General features: G+C 36.0%; 1 protein-coding gene across 1 annotated transcript in view; it reads right to left on the bottom strand.

Moving 5' to 3' along the window:
• LRSAM1 (leucine rich repeat and sterile alpha motif containing 1) overlaps positions 1-25,378 on the bottom strand; it is a gene marked incomplete in the record, with an annotated part of 1,381,442 nt that overhangs the window by 912,092 nt on the left and 443,972 nt on the right. The window contains 2 exon segments of the mRNA XM_044058294.1: positions 5,552-5,673; positions 22,161-22,245. Coding sequence (XP_043914229.1) covers positions 5,552-5,673; positions 22,161-22,245 — 207 coding nt within the window.

The raw sequence follows: 25,378 nt of genomic DNA, 5'->3' as shown, positions 1-25,378 counted from the left end.
TATACGAAACAGTATTCCCTTGCTGATAATAATGCTCATAACATAGTAGAAAGGAAAAACAAGAAAATTCAACGTGATATAGAAGCCTACAAGAAAGATAGAGTATACATATGGCCAAGTCATAAGGATCCCAACACACACAACAATGATACTACCAGAAAAAGGGAACCCAAGAAATCACATAAGGAAGAAAATTTTCAGGGGGGGAGGTTTTACCCAGCTTGGAGGGTTGCAAAACATTGGCACAAGCATTAGATTTGCCTGGTAAGACCACAAATGGACAAATTAACTTCAACTTTGCAATTGACAACACTCCTACGATGAGACATTCTTACAACTTTAAGGATATGATGACACAGGATGTTAATTTGAGTACAACACAAGACAACTACACCAAGCCTAGAATTGTTGTGCATGACGGTTTCAAGGTGTATAACTACACCACCGTAGAGATAGATAACATCAGTGCCCAAATGCTTAGCAAAGGTATGAAGTTCATACCCATGTGTGGATGGAATTTATTCGATTGCATTAAGGAAGTCAAAAAATATGTTAGGAAGTTGAATCTGGCTTTATTATTTGACAATAATCCGGATTCCAACATTAGAGCCAGAGACACAGCCGGGTCAGTTCTTACTAAAAAAAGCACTTACATACCGGCTTCCAACCCACATGTCCACAACTATGAGCAACTGGTTTGTAGTGATATATACTGGACGTACCACAAGATGAAAAATCAGGTCCACTACCTTACAGACAATCTATCCAGTAAGGAAAGAAAATGCTTACCAGATTTCATGAACAATAGGAACATCAGGATCATGAAACCTGATAAAGGAGGTGGAGCTGTCATCTTCTCCACTGAAGACTACAATCAGGAGATATATAACATTCTCCACCATTCAGGCAACTATGAAAACATTTCATTGAATCAGGTTAATATAGGTCATAAACGCATAGATCTCATCATTGAGGAATACCTAACTGACAACAGGATATCCAACGATACTTATTCTTTTGTGAAAGAGGATCATCCAGTTCTAGCTAAGATGGTTGGTATTCCCAAGTTACACAAATCCATAGCCCAACCTCCCTTCCGACCGATTGTGTCAGGTTCTAGATCAAAAACATTCAGATTAGGAAAACTGATTGACAGCTGGTTAAAAAAAGTTTACGACAGTATCCCCCACATAATCAAGGACTCTTGGAGATTTTTGGGTACTATTACCAATGAATTGTGGGAGACTAACCTGATTTTTCTAACAGTGGATGTAGTGGACCTCTTCTCCAGCATCCCCAAGACTGAAGGATTAGAATTCTTTGAAAGAAGTCTTACTAGATACACCAATTTCTCTTGGGAGAAAATCAGCCTTATTTGTGACATGATGTCACTGGTGCTAGATGACAACTACATCTCCTTTCAAGGTGAATTCTTCAGACAGACCAAGGGAGTGGCGATGGGAGCAGCATGTGCTCCCATCTTTGCAAACTTAGTCATGGCAGAGTGGGAATCGGAGTATGTGTTTAAAAGTACTTATTACAAAGACATTACACTATACATTAGATACCTGGATGACATTTTTATTTTATGGAAGGCGTCTGAGGGTACACTACAAGAATTCATGGAGTATCTTAACAAGACAGTGGATTTTTTGCAATTCACCCATGAATACAGCTATCATGAAATATCCTTTTTGGACGTACTTTTGAGTCATGACAATCATGGGATCACCTCTAGGGTGTACAGGAAACCCACCTTTTCCAATGATTACGTCCACTATAGTAGTAACCATCCCCCTCATGTATTTCAAAACGTCATAAAAGGTCAATGTGTACGTGTAGCGAGAATGACATCTAACAAGTCCATTTTGGAAAAGGAGCTCAATACCATTAAGGAAATGTTTTTGAGTAGAGCTTATCCTGAAAAGATGGTCCTGGAAGTGATTAGGTACGTATACAACAAATGTGGTAGTAAATATCCACCTCTTTTAGGTTCGTATCAGTTGGACAAACAAGAAGGGAATCTTAATGAACCATCAAGTAGGGTTTGTGTACTCATGTACACTCCGACTATACATATTATAAAGGAAATATTAGAAAGACATTGGACAACACTTAGGGTCTTGGACAAGGAAGAGTTATTGGGTCCAAAACCAAAATGTGTTTACAAAACAGCCCCCAATTTAAAAAAGTTATTGGAAAAAGCCAACAATACCGCACAAAAACAAAGATATGGCACACATAAGGGTACAGTTAAATGCGGAAACTGTAAACAGTGTAAATTTATTAACTCCAACAGATTAATCCACCTCAATGATGTGTGCCACACTACTATTGTAAGTAAATGCGGCAACTGTAGAACGAAACAGGTTGTCTACTTGGCAGTCTGTAACACATGCAACGCCCATTACATAGGCAAGACAGAGAGACAGCTGAATAGACGCATTTACGAACATGTGTACAAAATAGGCAAACATGACACAAAAAATGCATTGTATAGGCACATACTGGACAAAGGTGAAGACCACAGTTTTTTATTTTCCATTGTTGAACAGATAGATGTTTCACCATTTGGGGGGATTGGAAAATGAAATTGGCCGCTTGTGAAAGCAAATGGCAAATCCTAACGGATTCTACGAGATCTCCTGGTCTCAACGATTTTATAAGTATTAAACCTTTTTAGCATTAGATTAATCTTTAGGATTATTCTTCTGATATAGGGAATTTTTTTACTCATTTTTAGGTCAGAATAAGACAACTGTATTCACACTATTAGATTCAAATTATTCTGATAGTATTGAAGTTGTATAATTTTAGTTGTATACATGTTAAGCATATATATATATTTTTATAGTATGTGTATAATTGATTAATACATTCTGATTTTATGGTAGGACACACAACAACTGCTTTTAGAGAATTTTTGTTATGTCTCTTTAAAAGTTTTGGCGGTTTTTATCAATTAAAATTTTTACTAATTAAGGATGTATAGGAGATGTATATAAGCTTTGGGATGACATATGTTATTTGTTCTGATGAAGACTGGTCCACAGTCGAAAGCGCTTAACCAGAAGTTTTTGACTTGTTCAATAAATTATTGTGATCACCATCTTGTTGTACGAGCAGTTTTCCTTGGACTCACCACATTCCCAGTTCTTGAGTTGTTTGGTTCTGTTATTTCATGCAGCTCAGTTAACATGCTGTACTTAGCAACATGTTGTAAATGTGCTGCATTTTATTCAGGAAAAGTAATAAGAAATTAAAAGAACACATGCACACATCTATTACACCTTAAAAGAGAAGTCTCTACCAAAGTGCTATTCATACATACTTCTGCTAATGATAGCAGCTTTAAATTTGGAGTGATGCAGAAAGTACACGTACCACCAAGAGGTGGAGATATTGTTAGACTGAGTACAAATTGATTTTCTCTAGTAAGAGCTGACCATGCATCAGGTATAAATGCAACCATTAGTATAAAAATAAAAACCTAGTAAAGCATGATTTGAGTGTTCATTTAGCACTCACTATTTTATATAATACGTACTTTTGTACTTGTATTTTTTTATTTTAATTCTGCATTATTATCAGATTACAAAAGTATGAGTTTGTAAACTGATTGACTGTTTAATGTGTAAATGACGTATTTAAGAGTCCTTTTTTTTGTAATTTTTATGTTTACATTGAGGAAGAGCTGTTTGCTCAAATGCTTTGTGTATATTAAAATCTATTCTTGTGATTAATTGAGTGGTTGTTTCTCCTTGTGGTGTTTGGATTTTATGATGTTTGCACCATTTACTTATTTGGGCCGAACCTTCCTAAAGGACGGCAAAGTGATTTGGGGATTCAATGACTGCTCTTAGCTTGTAGTCATCTGCAAACATACTCAGCCAAAGCCTTTTGAAATTTGCTATTAATTCAGAAAAGTAAATGCCAAACAGCAGATGTCAAAGCAGAAAACCCTGGGCAATGGGATACATGACCCTAAATAAAACTTCAGGACATGTACGTCTAACAGTTACTGATGTTTTGTGAAGATCACAGTAAGTTTTGCTTTAAGGCCTGAAAGAAAATATCAAGAAATATTTTTAACAAAAGCTACCACATTAAAATAAATTAATTTATTAAGAAAGGAAATACCAAGGAGACACATGTATGGCTCCCAAATCTGCAAGAAAGTCTAGAAGACTAAGGATTTTTGCTTGGAAGTGTTTGCATATGTACTTTTATTCCCCAAGCAAACTCCAAAGAATTTTTCCTCAGGTAGCAAATGTTGGAGGTATGATGGCAAAGAAAGAGGTAACTAGGAACATTGTTTTGGGAGTGTAAGGAGTTGGCAGACTTTAAAAATTCCCCAAAGAGCACTCTGTCAGGAATACTGGGTGAGCAAATGAGTGTAACTAAGTACATTTTTTTAGCCGGGATACAGGATTTGAATTGCCTAGGCATAGTAAGGCCTTGTTAAGTTCAATTCTGGTGGCTGCCAAAAAAACAATTACTAGAAAATATAAAGTTGTGAATACTGAAACAGAGATGAAAGAACTGGAAGTGTAATATTTAGAAAAGGTAGGAGCAAATTACATAGAAAAAAAATTCAATTGCGAGAAAAATACATGCAGAATAATATTTTGGAGGAGGAGTGGGGTTTAAGGGAAGGAAGGAATTTATCAATTTATATAACAATGAATTTTTGATAATGGTACAAAAGAATATATGTACTGCATAAAGTCTGTAACTGTGAACATGTTAACACTTTTTTTTTCTTTTATATATTAGCAGTGTCAGTGGTGCAACAGGTAGCACACTCGCCTTTGGTGCAAAAGTCTGAGTTCAGTTCCCACACCTGGTAGATCAAATGTGGACACTGCAATGCAGCACTCCTTTGGATGAGATGTTAAACCAATATCTTATCTGTGAGTTGGTGGTAGCTCATATGCGTATAAAAGATCCCACAGCACCTATCGAAAAGATCCCACAGCACCTGTCGAAAAGAGTAAGGGAAATTCCTCAACGTCCTGGTCAAATGTTTACTGTTAGTATAAATACTACCTTGGGTGTCACCTAAAAAGAGGCTACTAGCCTAGTGGGATTAATATGGTCAACCAAAGAATAAATACAAAATAAATAAAATAAGGCTCTATATCAGATTGTCGAAAGCTGACAAGTTCGAAGCACTAAACTTTGAACTTGCAACTTCGAAAATTGACAACATCGAAAGTAAAAAAATAAAAACACTAAACACCCAAAACAAACAAAAAAATGCTCTATGGGGGGTAAGCCCCCCTGCAACCCCCCGCTACTTAAATATACCAACTCCGAGATCGCACTACAGTGCAGTAAAGGGAAATCTTCCTTTCCTGCACTCTATGGCGATCTCCATTCTACATTTCGATGTTAGATTTCGAAGTTGCAAGTTCAAAGTTTAGTGCTTCGAACTTGTCAGCTTTTGATATTGTGATATAGACCCATAAAATAAATATATGGTGGCCTATGTCTTAAGTGATAATTAGATATAAATGTATGAAAAAAGGAAACACCAATGTCTATTTACCTCCAGTGTCCGAATGTGAGCAAGTTCTTGAGGTAAGACTTGTAAGTAGTTCTCACTGACATCAAGAGTGCGTAGACTTCGAAGGCTGCCCATGGTTTTAGGTAAAGACTTCAGCTTGTTACCTTAGGATGCAGAAACAACATGGTTACAGACTTACATGATGTATGCAACATGAAATCAGTGACAAGCATTGCTAAACCCACTATTATACCTCTCTCTCTCTCTGCATATATATATATATATATATATATATATATACATACATACATACACACACACACATATATATACACACACACACACACACATAATTATTTATCTATTATTACACACACACACACACAAACCAAAGATACATAAACATATCTTTAATCGCAGAAAGGAAGAATCACAACTGCTAGAAAAGAAATTAAATTAAAATCACAAAAAAAAAATAAAAAAATAGACAAATATTTTATTTCGACTCCAAGATAAATATACACATTCAAAATCAAGGGAGAAAAACAAAGCTACAAGTGAGCAATAGAGATATGAATCCCTGACCATTTCAGATGTCCCAGGTTCACTTAGTGGTACAGGCAGAGGAGGAGTCAGATAGGAAGGGCTGGGAGTGAGTGGCCAATGCCAGCTTACCTGTCCTAGGGATGGGGATTACTACAGGTCCTGCTACTGGAGAAGGAGGAAAGACACCAGAGGTGGAACTCAATGGATGTAAGCTGACCCAAGAGTACATCTTACTCCAGTCAAGCATAGTGGATGCACAGAAGTGATTACTTGCAAACATATGGAATAGCAGGGCCAGCATAATATCTTTCTATCAGCAAGTTGAGAGAACTAGGATCATAAAAAAACTCCTAAATCCCCACTGGAACATGGTTCTGATTCCTCGATCAGTTCAGATTATGGAAGGTAGGGGATGAAAATGAACTTACATTACAGCAGGTGTTCAAATAAATCATTGTTGCAGCAGCCTTATATATAAGGTTACTGCAACAATGATTTATTCGAATAAATCATTGTTGCAGTAGCCTTTTATATATATATATATATATATATAAATAAAAGAAACATATCCTGCCAAGGATCAGATGAACAGCCAGCTTTTAAACTTGTAGGGCAACTTCCACTGTAGAGCTCATGAGGCGTGGTATGAAGACAGTGGCCTGAGCACCAAACTCTCAAAGGGTTGCTAGAGCTTATCAACATTTGTATTTGCTAGGATAAGAAAGGAACACACACACACACACACCCCCCCAAACACCTCCACACACGCATGTGCATACACACGCAAGCGCACGCACTCACACACGCATGCGCGCACTCACGCACACACACACAGGCATAAGAAAAAAATAAACAGAAAGGGGAAGGAGGGAGGGTGCTTGTACTGCAACAATGATCTATTCTGACATCTACCATTATGGTAGTTTACTTACACAACTGTATTATGTTCATCATTAGATGACTGTTGCAGTAGCTTGAACTACACTGTATAAATATCAGAGCTTAGGAAGAAAGTAAATGTGTGCACAGAAAAACACATTGCTGCCTGTAGAATATTTCTAAGGTCCACCACATTCCAAAAATCCACAGAAGTAGCCAAAACCATTTTAAAGATCAGTTGCCAATGTGCTACTCAGTACAATAGCATAATGAAAGACATTTGAGTTTCAGACTTCATATTCTTCAGAAAATACATTGTAACACAACCTGTTATTCTAACAACTTCCTAAGTTTCTAAAAGCAACTATTAAAATCTTCCTGATTTTGGACCTTTGTCCCTCATTACTGTTCACTTTGTTCAGATTTCTTATGCTATTTTCTGTTATCCCAAAAGAGTATGGATTACAAGCTGTTACAAAGTTTATATGTAATAATAGTGTTAAAACTTCTAAGCAGGCAGAAACCATTTGTATGTTATTAGATACGTTGTTGACTAATAATGTTTTTACAACTGATAAAAATACCAATTTTCAAGAGAAAGGTGTGGCTTTGGGAACTCCTGTAGCCAACACTTATACAACTATTACATTATCAAACTGGGAATAGCAATTTATATATAATGGCTTGTATGCTTCATACATTTCATTTTATAAATGTTTTGTGGATAATATTTTTTGGATACGGTTAGGAGATGAAGATCAGTTGAGGTACTTTTTTGAATAGTTACATGAAACTACTAAATTTTTAACATTTAAACCAACATTTTCATTGGAAGGACACATCTTTTAGATAATTTCATTTATGTTATGGATGGCGTAATGTATACTAAAATTTTTAAGAAGGTTGTTCAGAAGAATGGGTATTTACACAGGACAAGCATGCATCCTAAGCACTTTTTTAATGGAGTTGGCCATGGACAATTGTAAGAGTAAGCAAGATAAATACAGAAATTCATAATTTTAATGAACAAATAAATTGATGAAATGGTGATAGAATTTATAGAAAGAATTTACCAACCTGATCTTTTACAATCAAATAAGATAAAAGATTAAAATATATCACAGGAGCATCTTACTTTCTAAAGATATTAACAGAAATTCAAAATATGAAAAGCCTTGCATGAGATACATTATGAAATATAAAAGATCTGATCAAGTTATCAATATTGGTAGGAATAAATGGTCCATCTTTTTAACTATTCATGAGAAAGTATGTGAAAAGCCAAAACTTACTAATTTACTTTTAAAAGGAACAGGAATCTGAAAAGACAGTTATGTTTTAAAGATTTACAAAAAGGGAAAACAACTAGTGTAGCAATAAATCATAACGTTTCATGTTTGAATTGTCAATTTTGCACATATATAACCAATGAAAGTGTATTTAAACATCCAGTTACACAAAAGCTTTTGGCAAGTAGTATAGCTTTAATCGTTTTGTTTCATGCAGCTCGGTTAACATGCTGTACTTAGCAACATGTTGTAAATGTGCTGCATTTTATGCAGGAAAAGTAATAAGAAATTAAAAGAACACATGCACACATCTATTACACCTTAAAAGAGAAGTCTCTACCAAAGTGCTATTCATACATACTTCTGCTAATGATAGCAGCTTTAAATTTGGAGTGATGCAGAAAGTACACGTACCACCAAGAGGTGGAGATATTGTTAAACAGACTGAGTACAAATGGATTTTTTCTAGTAAGAGCTGACCATGCATCAGGTATAAATGCAACCATTAGTATAAAAATAAAAACCTAGTAAAGCATGATTTGAGTGTTCATTTAGCACTCACTATTTTATATAATACGTACTTTTGTACTTGTATTTTTTTATTTTAATTCTGCATTACTATCAGATTACAAAAGTATGAGTCTGTAAACTGATTGACTGTTTAATGTGTAAATGACGTATTTAAGAGTCCTTGTTTTCTGTAATTTTTATGTTTACATTGAGGAAGAGCTGTTTGCTCAACCGCTTTGTGTATATTAAAATCTATTCTTGTGATTAATTGAGTGGTTGTTTCTCCTTGTGGTGTTTGGATTTTATGATGTTTGCACCATTTACTTATTTGGGCCGAACCTTCCTGCAAGATGGCAAAGTGATTTGGGGATTCAATGACTGCTCTTAGCTTGTAGTCATCTGCAAACATACTCAGCCAATGCCTTTTGAAATTTGCTATTACTTCAGAAAAGTAGATGACAAACAGCAGTTGTCAAAGTAGAAAACCCTGGGGAATGGGATACATGACCCTAAATAAAACTTCAGGACATGTACGTCTAACAGTTACTGTATGAATATCAGGGCTTAGGAAGAAAGTAAATGTATGCACAGAAAACCATGTTGCTGCCTGTAGAATATTTCTAGGGTCCACCACATTCCAAAAATCCATAGAAGTAGTCAAAACCATTATATAGATCTGTTGCCAATGTGCTACTCAGTACAATAGTATAATGAAAGACATTTGAGTTTCAGACTTCATATTCTTCAGAAAATACATGGTAACACAACCTGTTATTCTAACAACTTCCTAAGTTTCTAACAGCAACTATTAAAATCTTCCTGATTTTGGACATTTGTCCCCCACTACTGTTGACTTTGTTCAGATTTCTTATGCTATGAATTTGAAAGGTATGCTGCCCCAGTGCCCCTCAACTCAAGATAGAGGAGTTAAAAAAAAAAAAAAAAAAAAAAAAAACTCAGCTTGTTGCCTGATGTGTTCCTCAAAATGACAGACACCTGATGACATTCGAGTTTCAGATTTCATACCCTTCAGAAAATTCATGCTAATGCAAAACCTGTTCTAACAATGCCCTACATATATAGCCGCAACAATTAAAATCTGTCCCTCATTTTAGAACTTTGTACCCCATTATTTGTTTTTTCCAAGATTTATTATGTTAAGAAGTTTAGAGATATTTTGCCCTGCAAATTTAAATTGATGAAAAATGGTCTGCGCTCAATACAGCATTTGAGTTTCAGACTACATGTCCTGTTAATAACAATTTTCTAAGTTTATGAGAGGAACAATTAAAATCTTTTACTGATTTTGGACCTTCAGCCCCTCATTATTCTTAGCTTAGTGGTTTTGCTTTGTGGTGCTGCGGTAGCGTTGTCGCCTCACAGTTAGACGTTGCCCGTTCGATTCTCAGTTAGAGCGTCTTCTGTGTGGCGACATGCGTGAATGGGCATTCCTTCGTTGAAGGTTGTGCGTTAGGCCTGGCAAGCCAGCACATGAAACTACTGCCAATTATTAGTGATCGGAGTTCCGGTGCGGCGACCCCTAACCGGGAAAAGCCGAAAGACACACACAGTGGTTTGGCTTTGTCTAGAGTTCTTGCACTACAGGTTGAGAGGTATGCTATCTCCTATCCCTCAACCCTTAAAGTTAAGGGGGAAAAAATCTCCCCTGCTAAACTGTAACAAACCACTTGCAACACTGAAGCAAGCGGTTTGCTACAGTTACAATACCACCTACCCACTAAGCACTTCAGCCCTCATAACAATGTCAGTACTGGCATTCATTTAAGAATGCCAGTACTGCAATAAAGCCCCATCGGCAATTGACAATCACCCCCCCATCTTACTCCAGGGGCAGATGCCCCTTCCCCTAACTGTGCTTTTTTACATATATTAAAGGTCAGAAGGAGTTGCATTGTGTCTTTGAGGATTTAGAGAAAGCATATGACAGGTGCCTAGAGAGGAGTTGTGGTATTGTATGAAGAAGTCGGGAGTGTCAGAGAAGTATGCAAGAGTGGTACAGGATATGTATGAGGGTAGTGTGACAGTGGTGAGGTCTGCGGTGGGAGTGACAAATGCTTTTAAGATGGAGGTGGGATTACATCAAGGATCAGCTCTGAGCCCTTTCTTATTTGCAATGGTAATGGACAGGTTGACAGACGAGATCAGACAGGAGTCCCCGTGTACTATGATGCTTGCAGATGACACTGTGATCTGTAGTGAGAGTAGGAAACAGGTGGAGGAGACCCTGGAGAGGTGGAGATATGATCTAGAGAGAAGAGGAATGAAGGTCAGCAGGGCTAAGACAGAATATGTGTGTGTGAATGAGAGGGAGGACAGAGGAATGGTGAGGATGTAGGGAGTAGAGGTGGTGAAGATGGATGAGTTTAAGTACTTGGGATCAACAGTTCAGAGTAATGGTGAGTGTGGAAGAGAGGTGAAGAAGAGAGTACAGGCAGGATGGAGTGGGTGGAGAAGAGTGTCAGGAGTGATTTGTGACAGACGAGTACCAGTAAGAGTGAAAGGGAAGGTCTACAAGAGGGTAGTGAGACCAGCTATGTTGTATGGGTTGGAGACAGTGGCATTGACAAAAAATCAGGAGTCAGAGCTTGACGTGGCAGAGTTGAAGATGTTAAGATTTGCAAAAATATCTCAAACAAGACAGCTCACGGATGAAGAGCCTCAGCAGAGCACAAAAACATATATCCAAACGAACTGAATGAGGCTCACCACAGCAATAAGAATCAAACCAACGATTTAATGATCGTATAAAATCACAAACTGCAGTAACAAAAAGAGTAAGCGCTTTCACGTTACTAGAACGCTTCTTCAGACTTAAAACCACTGCTATCTAAACTCTCATTTTATAATACAATCAATTTAATTACAACTTAATTGAATCATTAATCAATTTGTTAAAGAAAATTTAAAGCAACAACTTCATTTAGAACTTCATATACATAAGCACATTACCATAGAAATCAAATAAAAACACAAACATATTCATAATAATAAATATATAAATAAATATGACAACAATAAAATGAAATAGAATAAAACATACATGTTGTATGTGCATCTACATAAATACTAATAAATATACATATATAGTGAACTAATGTGCACAGGGGTGCGCTGCTAAAAATGGTTTGAGAGAAACCTTCTCATTTAAACCATGTCCCCTGTGACTCTGCAGCCTAATAATCCATCTATTTTCACGTTCTTCAGTAAAATTCCTTATATTCCCTAACCTATTAGTTTCTTTTATCAACTCAATAACATTAAAATTAAATTTATGTATTTTACCATGTTCTATTGTATGTTGTGCTAAAGCGTTATGTTCATCTCCTTTACTAATGGCATACAAATGTTCCCTAATACGCTCCTTTAGGCTCCTATTTGTTTTACCTACATAAAAACTAGTACAAATTTGGCAGACAGCTAAATACACTAGATTCCTAGACTTACAATCAGCATAGAAATCAAATTTATATTCACGTCCTGTATCAGGATGTGTGAAAGACTTACTCCCTGATAAATATATACAATAATTACAGCTTCTACAAGGAAGTGTGCCCTGTCTATTAGTCTCCAAATCCCTTTTATCACTACTACTTTCATAACACAATAACCTCTTTACAGATTTCATATTCTTATAGGAGAAGCTGGGTTTATCACCCACTATTTGGGCTATTTTTTCATCAGTAGTTAGTATACCCCAGTTCTTCTCTATAACATTTCTAATTCTTTTATTCTTTTATTCATATTAGAATATTGAATAGTTACCCTGTGTTTATTAACATTTTTATCATTCTTCACCATATCCTCACTATTCCTAAACAAATATGGTTTACCTTTACCTCTTCTTACTGTTTCATTAACTTCATAGATGGCATCAGCTTCATAATTACTATATCCCCTTACTAAAAAATCATTCTTCAGCATATCCTGTTTCTTACTATAGTTGTAGCTATCCGTAGTAAGTCGTGACACTCTTAGAGACTGTCCTTTTACAATATTACCATATAAATGTTGAGGGTGCATACTGCTTCTGTGTAACATGTTGTCCCTCCAACACGGTTTCCTGTATATTTCAGTGTGAATTTCATTATCTATCTTAATTATTTTCACATCTAAAAATTCTATTGCCTCTTAGGAGTATTTCTGTTCAAACTTCAAAAATTCAGTTGTCCCATTGATGTATCCAATGAATTCATTAAGTTCCATTTCAGTACCTCCCCACGTTAAAAACACATCATCTACAAAACGCTTATAAAACTTTATGTGTTTACTAAAATTTACATTTGATAGAACAAAGGTACTCTCCCAATAAGCCAAGAATTAGCGCATGGAGTTCCCATCGCTACACCTTTTCTCTGTAGATAATAAGTATCATGATATGAGAACACATTGTTCTCTAGCACCAATTCAAGTAGAGCCAGAATCATAATAATTACACCCCTCACTACTCCTTTACTTATTAAATATAATCTCAAATAATCCATCCCTATATCATTTGGAATGGAGGTAAAAAGTGATACAACGTCCAAAGTGACTAATAGCTCACTATTTGTCTCATTATTATTCATAATATATGTACCATAACTTTCCAAAAAATCCTGTGTCCCCCTTAGTATAGAATTAGTATTATTGACAATGGGACGAAGTTGTTTCTCAATAAATATCGAGGCTGGTTCCATCAACCACCCACCACTCGATACTATCGGTCTCAAAGGTGGGTCTATGCTAGTCTTATGTATCTTAGGCAAGCCCCGTATAACAGGAACAAGAGGATGTTCAACTAATAAGTACTTGTATAGGTCATTATCAATGGTATTACATAATAACATGTCATATAATTCTGAGTGTACATTCTTAATCAAATTATTGAGCATTGCTTTATTCAATGTACAATATGTCCCATCATTACTCAACATATTAATCATATTGGTGGCATATGCTTTAGTATCTAAAACTACTATTGTGCCTCCTTTATCTGCGTGACGAATAATTATTTCCTCATTTTCTTGTAGTGCTCTTATTGAACACAACTCATCATAAGTTAAATTAAAAAATTCTGGTTTACTTTTCACTTTATATATTTCAAACAAATCACGTTCACAAACTTTCTCAAAAGTCTCTAAAATGGGATGTACCTGTGGAACAAAAACAGAAGGTTTTGAAAAAACATTCCTTTTTCCCATCTCATTCGTGCCAAACAACAGATTCAAACCAACGTTTCTTATAAACATCTTTAAATCTAATATTATGTCCGTAATATCTATGGATTTCGATGGTATGAAAGAAAGACCATGACTTAACAATGATCTTTCATCATCAGTCAGACAATGTTTCGACAAATTAACTATTAAGTTTGGATAACAGGTCTCAGTATCTTTTTCTGGAATTCGTACCTGTCTTCTGTTGATTTCCTCTTGGCTGGACGCCCCCGTGGCGTCCAACTCGCCTCTGGCAGTTGTCGAATCGGTAATGGAAAAGAAGGAAAAGAATAGTCCTTATCAGTGAATACATCCAAAGTATCCAAACCACGAACAGAATCAACATGACAATCCTTCCTTCTTGCCCCATTCAAGACATCATTAACCATGTTCGCAGCTGAGGAGCATTCTCCTGTAATAACAGTCCCATTCACACTCAAACCTGCAACTCCTGTACATGAAACTTCCGTCGAGGGTGCAGCTTCCACTATAGGTGGGACATCTACCATGGGCGGAACCTCCAATGATGGCACTGATGATGGTGGAGTAACAAGAGTAGACCAAACAGTGGAATCATTACTTCCAATGTTACCAGAAATCTTCTGGTGAGAAGCATTCACTCCCTTTTATGTCTGACACTAACATCCTTCCATTCTCCCTCGGCCAAGAGAAGACATGTCCCCCTTGGAAATCCCGTAAATCTCGTTCAAGTTTTTTCTTTTTGTCAGACAATTGTCTCTGATCTAGGGCTGTAAGTCTCAATAGAGTGTCAGAGATAAAGGACTGTCTATCTTCCACATTAATTTTACCCGATAAATCATCCTCAGCTGTCATTATGTCTTGAAGTAAACCAGTTTCTATAGCTTGATATTGTTCTATTAACAGTCTCATGTAGCTGCTGCTCGTATCACTGTTTAACTTCTGCCATTTGCTTAATAAATTCGGGTATGTGGTGCCAAAAGTCGGCATCTTTAGCACCCTCAGACCCCTAGACATTACCTTAAAGGATAAGCAGGCTTCCATATGTAGCCTTTGCCACTGAGTGACACGTAATTTCTGTAGTGTATTTTCTATCTTCCTGGTTAATTGTAGTACCTCTATACTTCTCTGCGTTCTTCCGGACTTCCTTCCATCATTGCATAGCTCATCTGTCGTATACTTTAGGAGCGGATTATCAGCCATTGCTGCTGCTCCCCACACCGTATTCATACTACCATTGCCATTGTGTATCCTGGAGCCAATCTCGGTTCCTTCCGCCATGTCCCAAAAGCAGTCAAGAAAAAACGAAGCAAAAATATCTCAAACAAGACAGCTCACGGACGAAGAGCCTCAGCACAGCACAAAAACATATATCCAAATGAACTGAATGAGGCTCACCACAGCAATAAGAATCAAACCAACGATTTAATGATCGTATAAAATCACAAACTGCAGTAACAAAAAGAGTAAGCGCTTTCACGTTACTAGAACACTTCTTCAGACTTAAAACCACTGCTATCTAAACTCTCATTTTATAATACAATCAATTTAATTACAACTTAATTGAATCATTAATCAATTTGTTAAAGAAAATTTAAAGCAACAACTTCATTTATAACTTCATATACATAAGCACATTACCATAGAAATCAAATAAAAACACAAACATATTCATAATAATAAATAAATAAATATGACAACAATAAAATGAAATAGAATAAAACATACATCTGTATGTGCATCTACATAAATACTAATAAATATTTTCACGTTCTTCAGTAAAATAGATGGATTATTAGGCTGCAGAGTCACAGGGGACATGGTTTAAATGAGAAGGTTTCTCTCAAACCATTTTTAGCAGCGCACCCCTGTGCACATTAGTTCACTATATATGTATATTTATTAGTATTTATGTAGATGCACATACACATGTATGTTTTATTCTATTTCATTTTATTCTTGTCATTTATTTATATATTTATTATTATGAATATGTGTTTTTATTTGATTTCTATGGTAATGTGCTTATGTATATGAAGTTCTAAATGAAGTTGTTGCTTTAAATTTTCTTTAACAAATTGATTAATGATTCAATTAAGTTGTAATTAAATTGATTGTATTATAAAATGAGAGTTTAGATAGCAGTGGTTTTAAGTCTGAAGAAGTGTTCTAGTAACGTGAAAGCGCTTACTCTTTTTGTTACTGCAGTTTGTGATTTTATACGATCATTAAATCGTTGGTTTGATTCTTATTGCTGTGGTGAGCCTCATTCAGTTCGTTTGGATATATGTTTTTGTGCTGTGCTGAGGCTCTTCATCCGTGAGCTGTCTTGTTTGAGATATTTTTGCTTTGTTTTTTCTTGACGGCTTTTGGGACATGGCGGAAGGAACCGAGATTGGCTCCAGGATACACAATGGCAATGGTAGTATGAATACGGTGTGGGGAGCAGCAGCAATGGCTGATAATCCGCTCCTAAAGTATACGGACAGATGAGCTATGCAATGATGGAAGGAAGTCCGGAAGAACGCAGAGAAGTATAGAGGTACTACAATTAACCAGGAAGATAGAAAATACACTACAGAAATTACGTGTCACTCAGTGGCAAAGGCTACATATGGAAGCCTGCTTATCCTTTAAGGTAATATCTAGGGGTCTGAGGGTGCTAAAGATGCCGACTTTTGGCACCACATACCCGAATTTATTAAGCAAATGGCAGAAGTTAAACATTGATACGAGCAACAGCTACATGAGACTGTTAATAGAACAATATCAAGATATAGAAACTGGTTTACTTCAAGACATAATGACAGCTGAGAATGATTTAGCGGGTAAAATTAATGTGGAAGATAGACAGTCCTTTATCTCTGACACTCTATTGAGACTTACAGCCCTAGATCAGAGACAATTGTCTGACAAAAAGAAAAAACTTGAACGAGATTTACGGGATTTCCAAGGGGGACATGTCTTCTCTTGGCCGAGGGAGAATGGAAGGATGTTAGTGTCAGACATAAAAGGAGTGAATGCTTCCCACTGGTAACATTGGAAGTAATGATTCCACTGTTCGCTCTACTCTTGTTACTCCACCATCATCAGTGACATCATTGGAGGTTCCGCCCATGGTAGATGTCCCGCCTATAGTGGAAGCTGCACCCTCGACGGAAGTTTCATGTACAGGAGTTGCAGGTTTGAGTGTGAATGGGACTGTTATTACAGGAGAATGCTCTTCAGCTGCGAACATGGCTAATGATGTCTTGAATGGGGCAAGAAGGAAGGATTGTCATGTTGATTCTGTTCGTGGTTTGGATACTTTGGATGTATTCACTGATAAGGACTATTCTTTTCCTTCTTTTCCGTTACCGATTCGACAACTGCCAGAGGCGAGTTGGACGCCACGGGGGCGTCCAGCCAAGAGGAAATCAGCAGAAGACAGGTACGAATTCCAGAAAAAGATACTGAGACCTGTTATCCAAACTTAATAGTTAATTTGTCGAAACATTGTCTGACTGATGATGAAAGATCATTGTTAAGTCATGGTCTTTCTTTCATACCATCGAAATCCATAGATATTACGGACATAATATTAGATTTAAAGATGTTTATAAGAAACGTTGGTTTGAATCTGTTGTTTGGCAAGAATGAGATGGGAAAAAGGAATGTTTTTTTGAAACCTTCTGTTTTTGTTCCACAGGTACATCCCATTTTAGAGACTTTTGAGAAAGTTTGTGAACGTGATTTGTTTGAAATGTATAAAGTGAAAAGTAAACCAGAATTTTTTAATTTAACTTATGATGAGTTGTGTTCAATAAGAACACTACAAGAAAATGAGGAAATAATTATTCGTCAGGCAGATAAAGGTGGCGCAATAGTAGTTTTAGATAATAAAGCATATGCCACCAATATGATTAATATGTTGAGTAATGATGGGACATATTGTACATTGAATAAAGCAATGCTCAATAATTTGATTAAGAATGTACACTCAGAATTATATGACATGTTATTATGTAATACCATTGATAATGACCTATACAAGTACTTATTAGTTGAACATCCTCTTGTTCCTGTTATACGGGGCTTGCCTAAGATACATAAGACTAGCATAGACCCACCTTTGAGACCGATAGTATCGAGTGGTGGGTGGTTGATGGAACCAGCCTCGATATTTATTGAGAAACAACTTCGTCCCATTGTCAATAATACTAATTCTATACTAAGGGGGACACAGGATTTTTTGGAAAGTTATGGTACATATATTATGAATAATAATGAGACAAATAGTGAGCTATTAGTCACTTTGGACGTTGTATCACTTTTTACCTCCATTCCAAATGATATAGGGATGGATTATTTGAGATTATATTTAATAAGTAAAGGAGTAGTGAGGGGTGTAATTATTAAGATTCTGGCTCTACTTGAATTGGTGCTAGAGAACAATGTGTTCTCATATCATGATACTTATTATCTACAGAGAAAAGGTGTAGCGATGGGAACTCCATGCGCTAATTCTTGGCTTATTGGGAGAGTACCTTTGTTCTATCAAATGTAAATTTTAGTAAACACAAAGTTTTATAAGCGTTTTGTAGATGATGTGTTTTTAACGTGGGGAGGTACTGAAATGGAACTTAATGAATTCATTGGATACATCAATGGGACAACTGAATTTTTGAAGTTTGAACAGAAATACTCCTATGAAGCAATAGAATTTTTAGATGTGAAAAATAATTAAGATAGATAATGAAATTCAGTATGCACCCTCAACATTTATATGGTAATATTGTAAAAGGACAGTCTCTAAGAGTGTCACGACTTACTACGGATAGCTACAACTATAGTAAGAAACAGGACATGCTGAAGAATGATTTTTTAGTAAGGGGATATAGTAATTATGAAGTTGATGCCATCTATGAAGTTAATGAAACAGTAAGAAGAGGTAAAGGTAAACCATATTTATTTAGGAATAGTGAGGATATGGTGAAGACTGATAATAAAAATGTTAATAAACACAGGGTAACCATTCAATATTCAAATATGAATAATAGAATCAGAAATGTTATAGAGAAGAACTGGGGTATACTAACTACTGATGAAAGAATAGCCCAAATAGTGGGTGACAAACCCAGCTTCTCCTATAAGAATATGAAATCTTTAAAGAGGTTATTGTGTTATGAAAGTAGTAGTGATAAAAGGGATTTGGAGACTAATAGACAGGGCACACTTCCTTGTAGAAGCTGTAATTATTCTATATATTTATCAGGAAGTAAGTCTTTCACACATCCTGATACAGGACATGAATATAAATTTGATTTCTATGCTGACTGTAAGTCTAGGAATCTAGTGTATTTAGCTGTCTGCCAAATTTATACTAGTTTTTATGTAGGTAAAACAAACAGGAGCCTAAAGGAGCGTATTGGGGAACATTTGTATGCCATTAGTAAAGGAGATGAACATAACGCTTTAGCACGACATACAATAGAACATGATAAAATACATAAATTTAATTTTAATGTTACTGAGTTGATAAAAGAAACTAATAGGTTAGGGAATATAAGGAATTTTACTGAAGAACGTGAAAATAGATGGATTATTAGGCTGCAGAGTCACAGGGGACATGGTTTAAATGAGAAGGTTTCTCTCAAACCATTTTTAGCAGCGCACCCCTGTGCACATTAGTTCACTATATATGTATATTTATTAGTATTTATGTAGATGCACATACACATGTATGTTTTATTCTATTTCATTTTATTGTTGTCATTTATTTATATATTTATTATTATGAATATGTTTGTGTTTTTATTTGATTTCTATGGTAATGTGCTTATGTATATGAAGTTATAAATGAAGTTGTTGCTTTAAATTTTCTTTAACAAATTGATTAATGATTCAATTAAGTTGTAATTAAATTGATTGTATTATAAAATGAGAGTTTAGATAGCAGTGGTTTTACGTCTGAAGAAGCATTCTAGTAACGTGAAAGCGCTTACTCTTTTTGTTACTGCAGTTTGTGATTTTAAACGATCATTAAATCGTTGGTTTGATACTTATTGCTGTGGTGAGCCTCATTCAGTTCGTTTGGATATATGTTAAGATTTGCACTGGGTGTGACGAGGATGGACAGGATTAGGAATAAGAATATTAGAGGGTCAGCCCAGGTTGGAAGGTTTGGAGACAAAGCCAGAGAGGCAAGATTACGTTGGTTTGGACGTGCTGAGGAGGGATGCAGAATATATTGGGAAAAAAATGCTAAGGATGAAGTTGCCTGATAACAGGAAAAGAGGGAGGCCTAAGATAAGGTTTATGGATGTGATGAGAGAGGACATGCAGGTGGTTGGTGTGACAGAGCAAGATGCAGAGGACAGGAAGAAATGGCAACAGGTGATCTGCTGTGGCGACTCCTAACAGGAGCGCAGCCGGATGAAGAAGAAAGGTACACATGTACATGCATATACATACATGCACATAAGTAACAGTTGCTTGAAAGGCACTTTTGGCAAGAGTGTGTTAACAGTTATTTTAGGGGCAGAATTTGATCAAATGCAAGCTGCCAAGTGCAGATGACAGCAAAAGCAGGAAATATGAATGTTTAGTGTGAAGGTAAGTGGGACAGGACTGTGTGTGAGTGTTTGCAGGTTAGGATTAGAGTAAAGGCTGGCTAACGGGATAGTTTTAATGTGGGCATGTTTGATGTTTGTGTGTGCCTGAGTGATTTGGGTAGCAGTACTGTTAGGGTTAAGCAGGGTGACTATTCGAAATCTTGGGACATGCAAAAGCAAATCCTGAAACAAACAGGCTGAATGTCTCAAAGAGCAGACAGATATACTAAGTCTGAGATGGCCATTTCTCAGAACATTCTCTTTTCTCTGAGGTACAGTGATCTCAGAATTGGTGTATATAACTTTGAAGCGGGTGAGTGTGGGGGCTTAACCACACCCTTCCCCACAAAAAGAAGTTTATGGGACAAGAGCGAATTTTGACATTCACTCTTCTCCAGGTTTTCGATCTTTTTTTTTCTTAACTTTTCGGCACTTGGCATTTCGAGCGCTGACATTTGAACAGGGAGCCAGATAAGCAGTAAGATGGTGCGAGGGTGGGGGGGCAAAGCCTCGAAGACAGACCTGCTGGGCAATCTAAGTTCTAAGACCTTACCATTTGCTCCCTTTCTTTAGCCTTTTTTTGGCTCATGTTAGATGTACCTAGACAATTAGGCCTCTCCCATTCCGTCAGACAATGCCCCTTTCTTCATCTGAACAAGGTTGTATGACTTGCAGAAGCTCTTGTGTTTTACCTGGAAATGAGAGTGAGTGGCTGGATCCAGATCTAGTAACAGCAGTAATAGATGGGTGTAGGCAAAATGTACTATAACCCTCTGTGATTTAATGCAATATGGTCATCAACACCTCGGCTAAAATTAATAACCTACAATCCTTAAATCAATATTTACAGCATTAAAGAAATCACTGCAAGCTGTGCTCCAACATTAATGTAACAAAATCCTGGTAAAACCCCCAGATAAGCAAAGAGTGTTGAGATGACAGCCTTGTCCTTCAACGGCACACAAGTCACAGTCGCTTTACTTTTAATCATGTTCCTGTCCTGCCCCAAGTGATCTCAATTTCATGAAAGAAAATCACTCAGTTTAACAAGAGACCAAACAAATTAAAAATATTACTAATAATCATAAGCAAAATGTACAATACAGATTGGAAGTGCAGAAGCAGGGTGCTCTGCGACTCCAATGTGGCAGTAAGTGGTGGTCAGTACCCCTTGAAATACAGGACTAATGCCATTTATAACTGGACAAGAGGGTTGGAAGGATAAGGGCTGAGGACTAACTATCCAGCACTTCTCAGTCTGTCAGGGGGCAAACCTCTGGAGGACAGGAGAAATTAGGTCACCAGTTACCTACAATTGCACTGATAGGTCAGGATTTCCTTGGCTAGGGAAGAATCACTGAGGTAGGCCATAGGAAGGCAAGAACCTCAAGGTACAGTGATGCTGCGGAAGGGACAACATCCAATAAATACATAAAAAGGGTGCAGTATGTTGACTAATGCAGGGAATGCCTTACTAATCTCCAGTATATCTAGTATTGATACATACAGAAGCACCAGGTTGCTGTACTCCCCCCCCCCCCCAAAAAAAAAAAAAAAAAACATATTCCTTCCCAAAACTTCACCATTTTTTTCTGAATTATCTCTGCATTTATCTCTAATTATCCTGCACTGAACAAACCTTTAATGTTGAGGGTCTGCAGCTGAGGTAGGTTTCCGATTGCCTCAGGAAGGGATTTGATTAGATTCTTTTCAACATTCAGCACCTGGAAAAAAAGAACATAGTGCCATTAGGGAGGAAAAGATATTCCAGCCAGAGGATGTACACAGATATAAATCAGAAACCAGTACAGGACATTATTAAGTCTACCTCCTCAACAATTCGCTATGACTCTCAAAATATACTTATGCCTCTGACTTGATCCCCCTATTCTGGTTAGAAAAACAAATGCCTTGTTAACCAGTGGCAATACTGTTTTGAAGTCAAACAGCAAGAGCTGTTGGCATGGCAGACTGATGGCTTCTGACTTCCCACAATTACATTTCTTAGACAACATGACCATTTGGTTCTCCTAGCCAAATATAACTTATTAACCTACCGTAACAATACCTTATCTGTAAGCAGGTTGTCATTAAGCACAACCCCCTTCCCCATCATTCACCATACATCTCCCTCTCCCTAATTTTGTAGCTGGCATGAAAGCTGAGGCAGAAGTGAAAGAAACAGGCAGTACTACAAGGCAGAGGAAATAAACTCAAAGGTGTGTGTGTGTGTGTGGTGGGGGGGGGGGTGAGCAGAAGGTATGTTACCAAAGACAATCAACTGTCTTCCAAATATATTGTTACAGTAAGTATGTACCTTTTGTACCCTTGAGGATTGCCCTACAGAGGTCATTTTCCCTGGGATATGGATACCGGTTGGAAAATGCACCGTTTAACAGCGTGTTCTCAGGCATGATTACTTTGCTAGAAGTGGAGAAAAATGGAAACAGTAGCACCTGTACACAGAAAATGCTGTATGCATACAGCAAAGTGGACAGCATCCTATGTACTTCTTGAAACAAGCTGTGTACTAACTAGTACAGAAGTATACACATATGTATGTATCAAGATATAATTAAATACAAGTCTCTCATTATCAGGTACATGTATACACATATGTATGTATCAAGATATAATTAAATACAAGTCTCTCATCATGTACATGAATACACATATGTATGTATCAAGATATAATTAAATACAAGTCTCTCATGATCAGGTACATGTATACACATATGTATGTATCAAGATATAATTAAATACAAGTCTCTCATCATGTACATGAATACACATATGTATGTATTAAGATATAATTAAATACAAGTCTCTCATTATCAGGTACACGTATACACATATGTATGTATCAAGATATAATTAAATACAAGTCTCTCATTATCAGGTACATGAATACACATATGTATGTATTAAGATATAGTTAAATACAAGTCTCTCATTATCAGGTACATGTATACACATATGTATGTATCAAGATATAATTAAATACAAGTCTCTCATTATCAGGTACATGTATACACATATGTATGTATCAAGATATAATTAAATACAAGTCTCTCATCATGTACATGAATACACATATGTATGTATCAAGATATAATTAAATACAAGTCTCTCATTATCAGGTACATGTATACACATATGTATGTATCAAGATATAATTAAATACAAGTCTCATTATCAGGTACATGTATACACATATGTATGTATCAAGATATAATTAAATACAAGTCTCTCATTATCAGGTACATGTATACACAGATGTATGTATCAAGATATAATTAAATACAAGTCTCTCATCATGTACATGAATACACATATGTATGTATCAAGATATAATTAAATATAAGTCTTTCAGGATCAGGTACATGTATACACATATGTATGTATTAAGATACAATTAAATACAAGTCTCTCATCAGGTACATGTATACACATATGTATGTATCAAGATATAATTAAATACAAGTCTCTCATCAGGTACATGTATACACATATGTATGTATCAAGATATAATTAAATACAAGTCTCTCATCATGTACATGAATACACATATGTATGTATCAAGATATAATTAAATACAAGTCTCTCATTATCGGGTACACGTATACACATATGTATGTATCAAGATATAATTAAATACAAGTCTCTCATCAGGTACATGTATACACATATGTATGTATCAAGATATAATTAAATACAAGTCTCTCATTATCGGGTACACGTATACACATATGTATGTATTAAGATATAGTTAAATACAAGTCTTTCATGATCAGGTACATGTATACACATATGTATGTATCAAGATATAATTAAATACAAGTCTCTCATTATCAGGTACATGTATACACATATGTATGTATCAAGATATAGTTAAATACAAGTCTCTCATCAGGTACATGTATACACATATGTATGTATTAAGATATAGTTAAATACAAGTCTCTCATTATCAGGTACATGTATACACATATGTATGTATCAAGATATAATTAAATACAAGTCTCTCATTATCAGGTACATGTATACACATATGTATGTATCAAGATATAATTAAATACAAGTCTCTCATTATCAGGTACATGTATACACATATGTATGTATCAAGATATAATTAAATACAAGTCTCTCATCATGTACATGAATACACATATGTATGTATTAAGATACAATTAAATACAAGTCTCATTATCGGGTACATGTATACACATATGTATGTATCAAGATATAGTTAAATACAAGTCTCTCATCAGGTACATGTATACACATATGTATGTATTAAGATATAGTTAAATACAAGTCTCTCATTATCGGGTACATGTATACACATATGTATGTATTAAGATATAGTTAAATACAAGTCTCTCATTCTCAGGTACATGTATACACATATGTATGTATTAAGATATAATTAAATACAAGTCTCTCATTACCAGGTACATGATTTCTCTTCTCCAGGGTGTCAAAGCCAATCCTGGCAACAAAACAGTATAAGGCAAAAAATCAATCTTAGCAGTATACTCTAGTGAAGGAAACAAGATATACACATATATGTACACATGTGAGGTAATATTCAGTTACCATAGGCACAACTAAAGACAATTTAGAAAACGGCCAATAAACTGCATTTCTTCAGGATACTGGAGGGACCTCAGTACCCAGAGAAAACCCACAAAGACCCACAAAGCACATGGAGACTCCATAAAAAAGAACCTTAGCTGAGAAGAAAATCACAAACCAACAGCTGTCAGGCAGTAATGCTAACCATCACATACCAAACTATCCTAAATTCCTAACTCAGAACTTTCGTAAAGTAATTCTAACTCGGTAGCTAATATT

Source organism: Protopterus annectens, chromosome 16.part0 (genome assembly GCF_019279795.1).
Source record: "Protopterus annectens isolate FY-2018-M chromosome 16.part0, PAN1.0, whole genome shotgun sequence".
In the NCBI taxonomy this organism is placed as follows: Eukaryota; Metazoa; Chordata; order Ceratodontiformes; family Protopteridae; genus Protopterus; species Protopterus annectens.
This window is presented reverse-complemented; position numbering and strand designations above follow the sequence as displayed.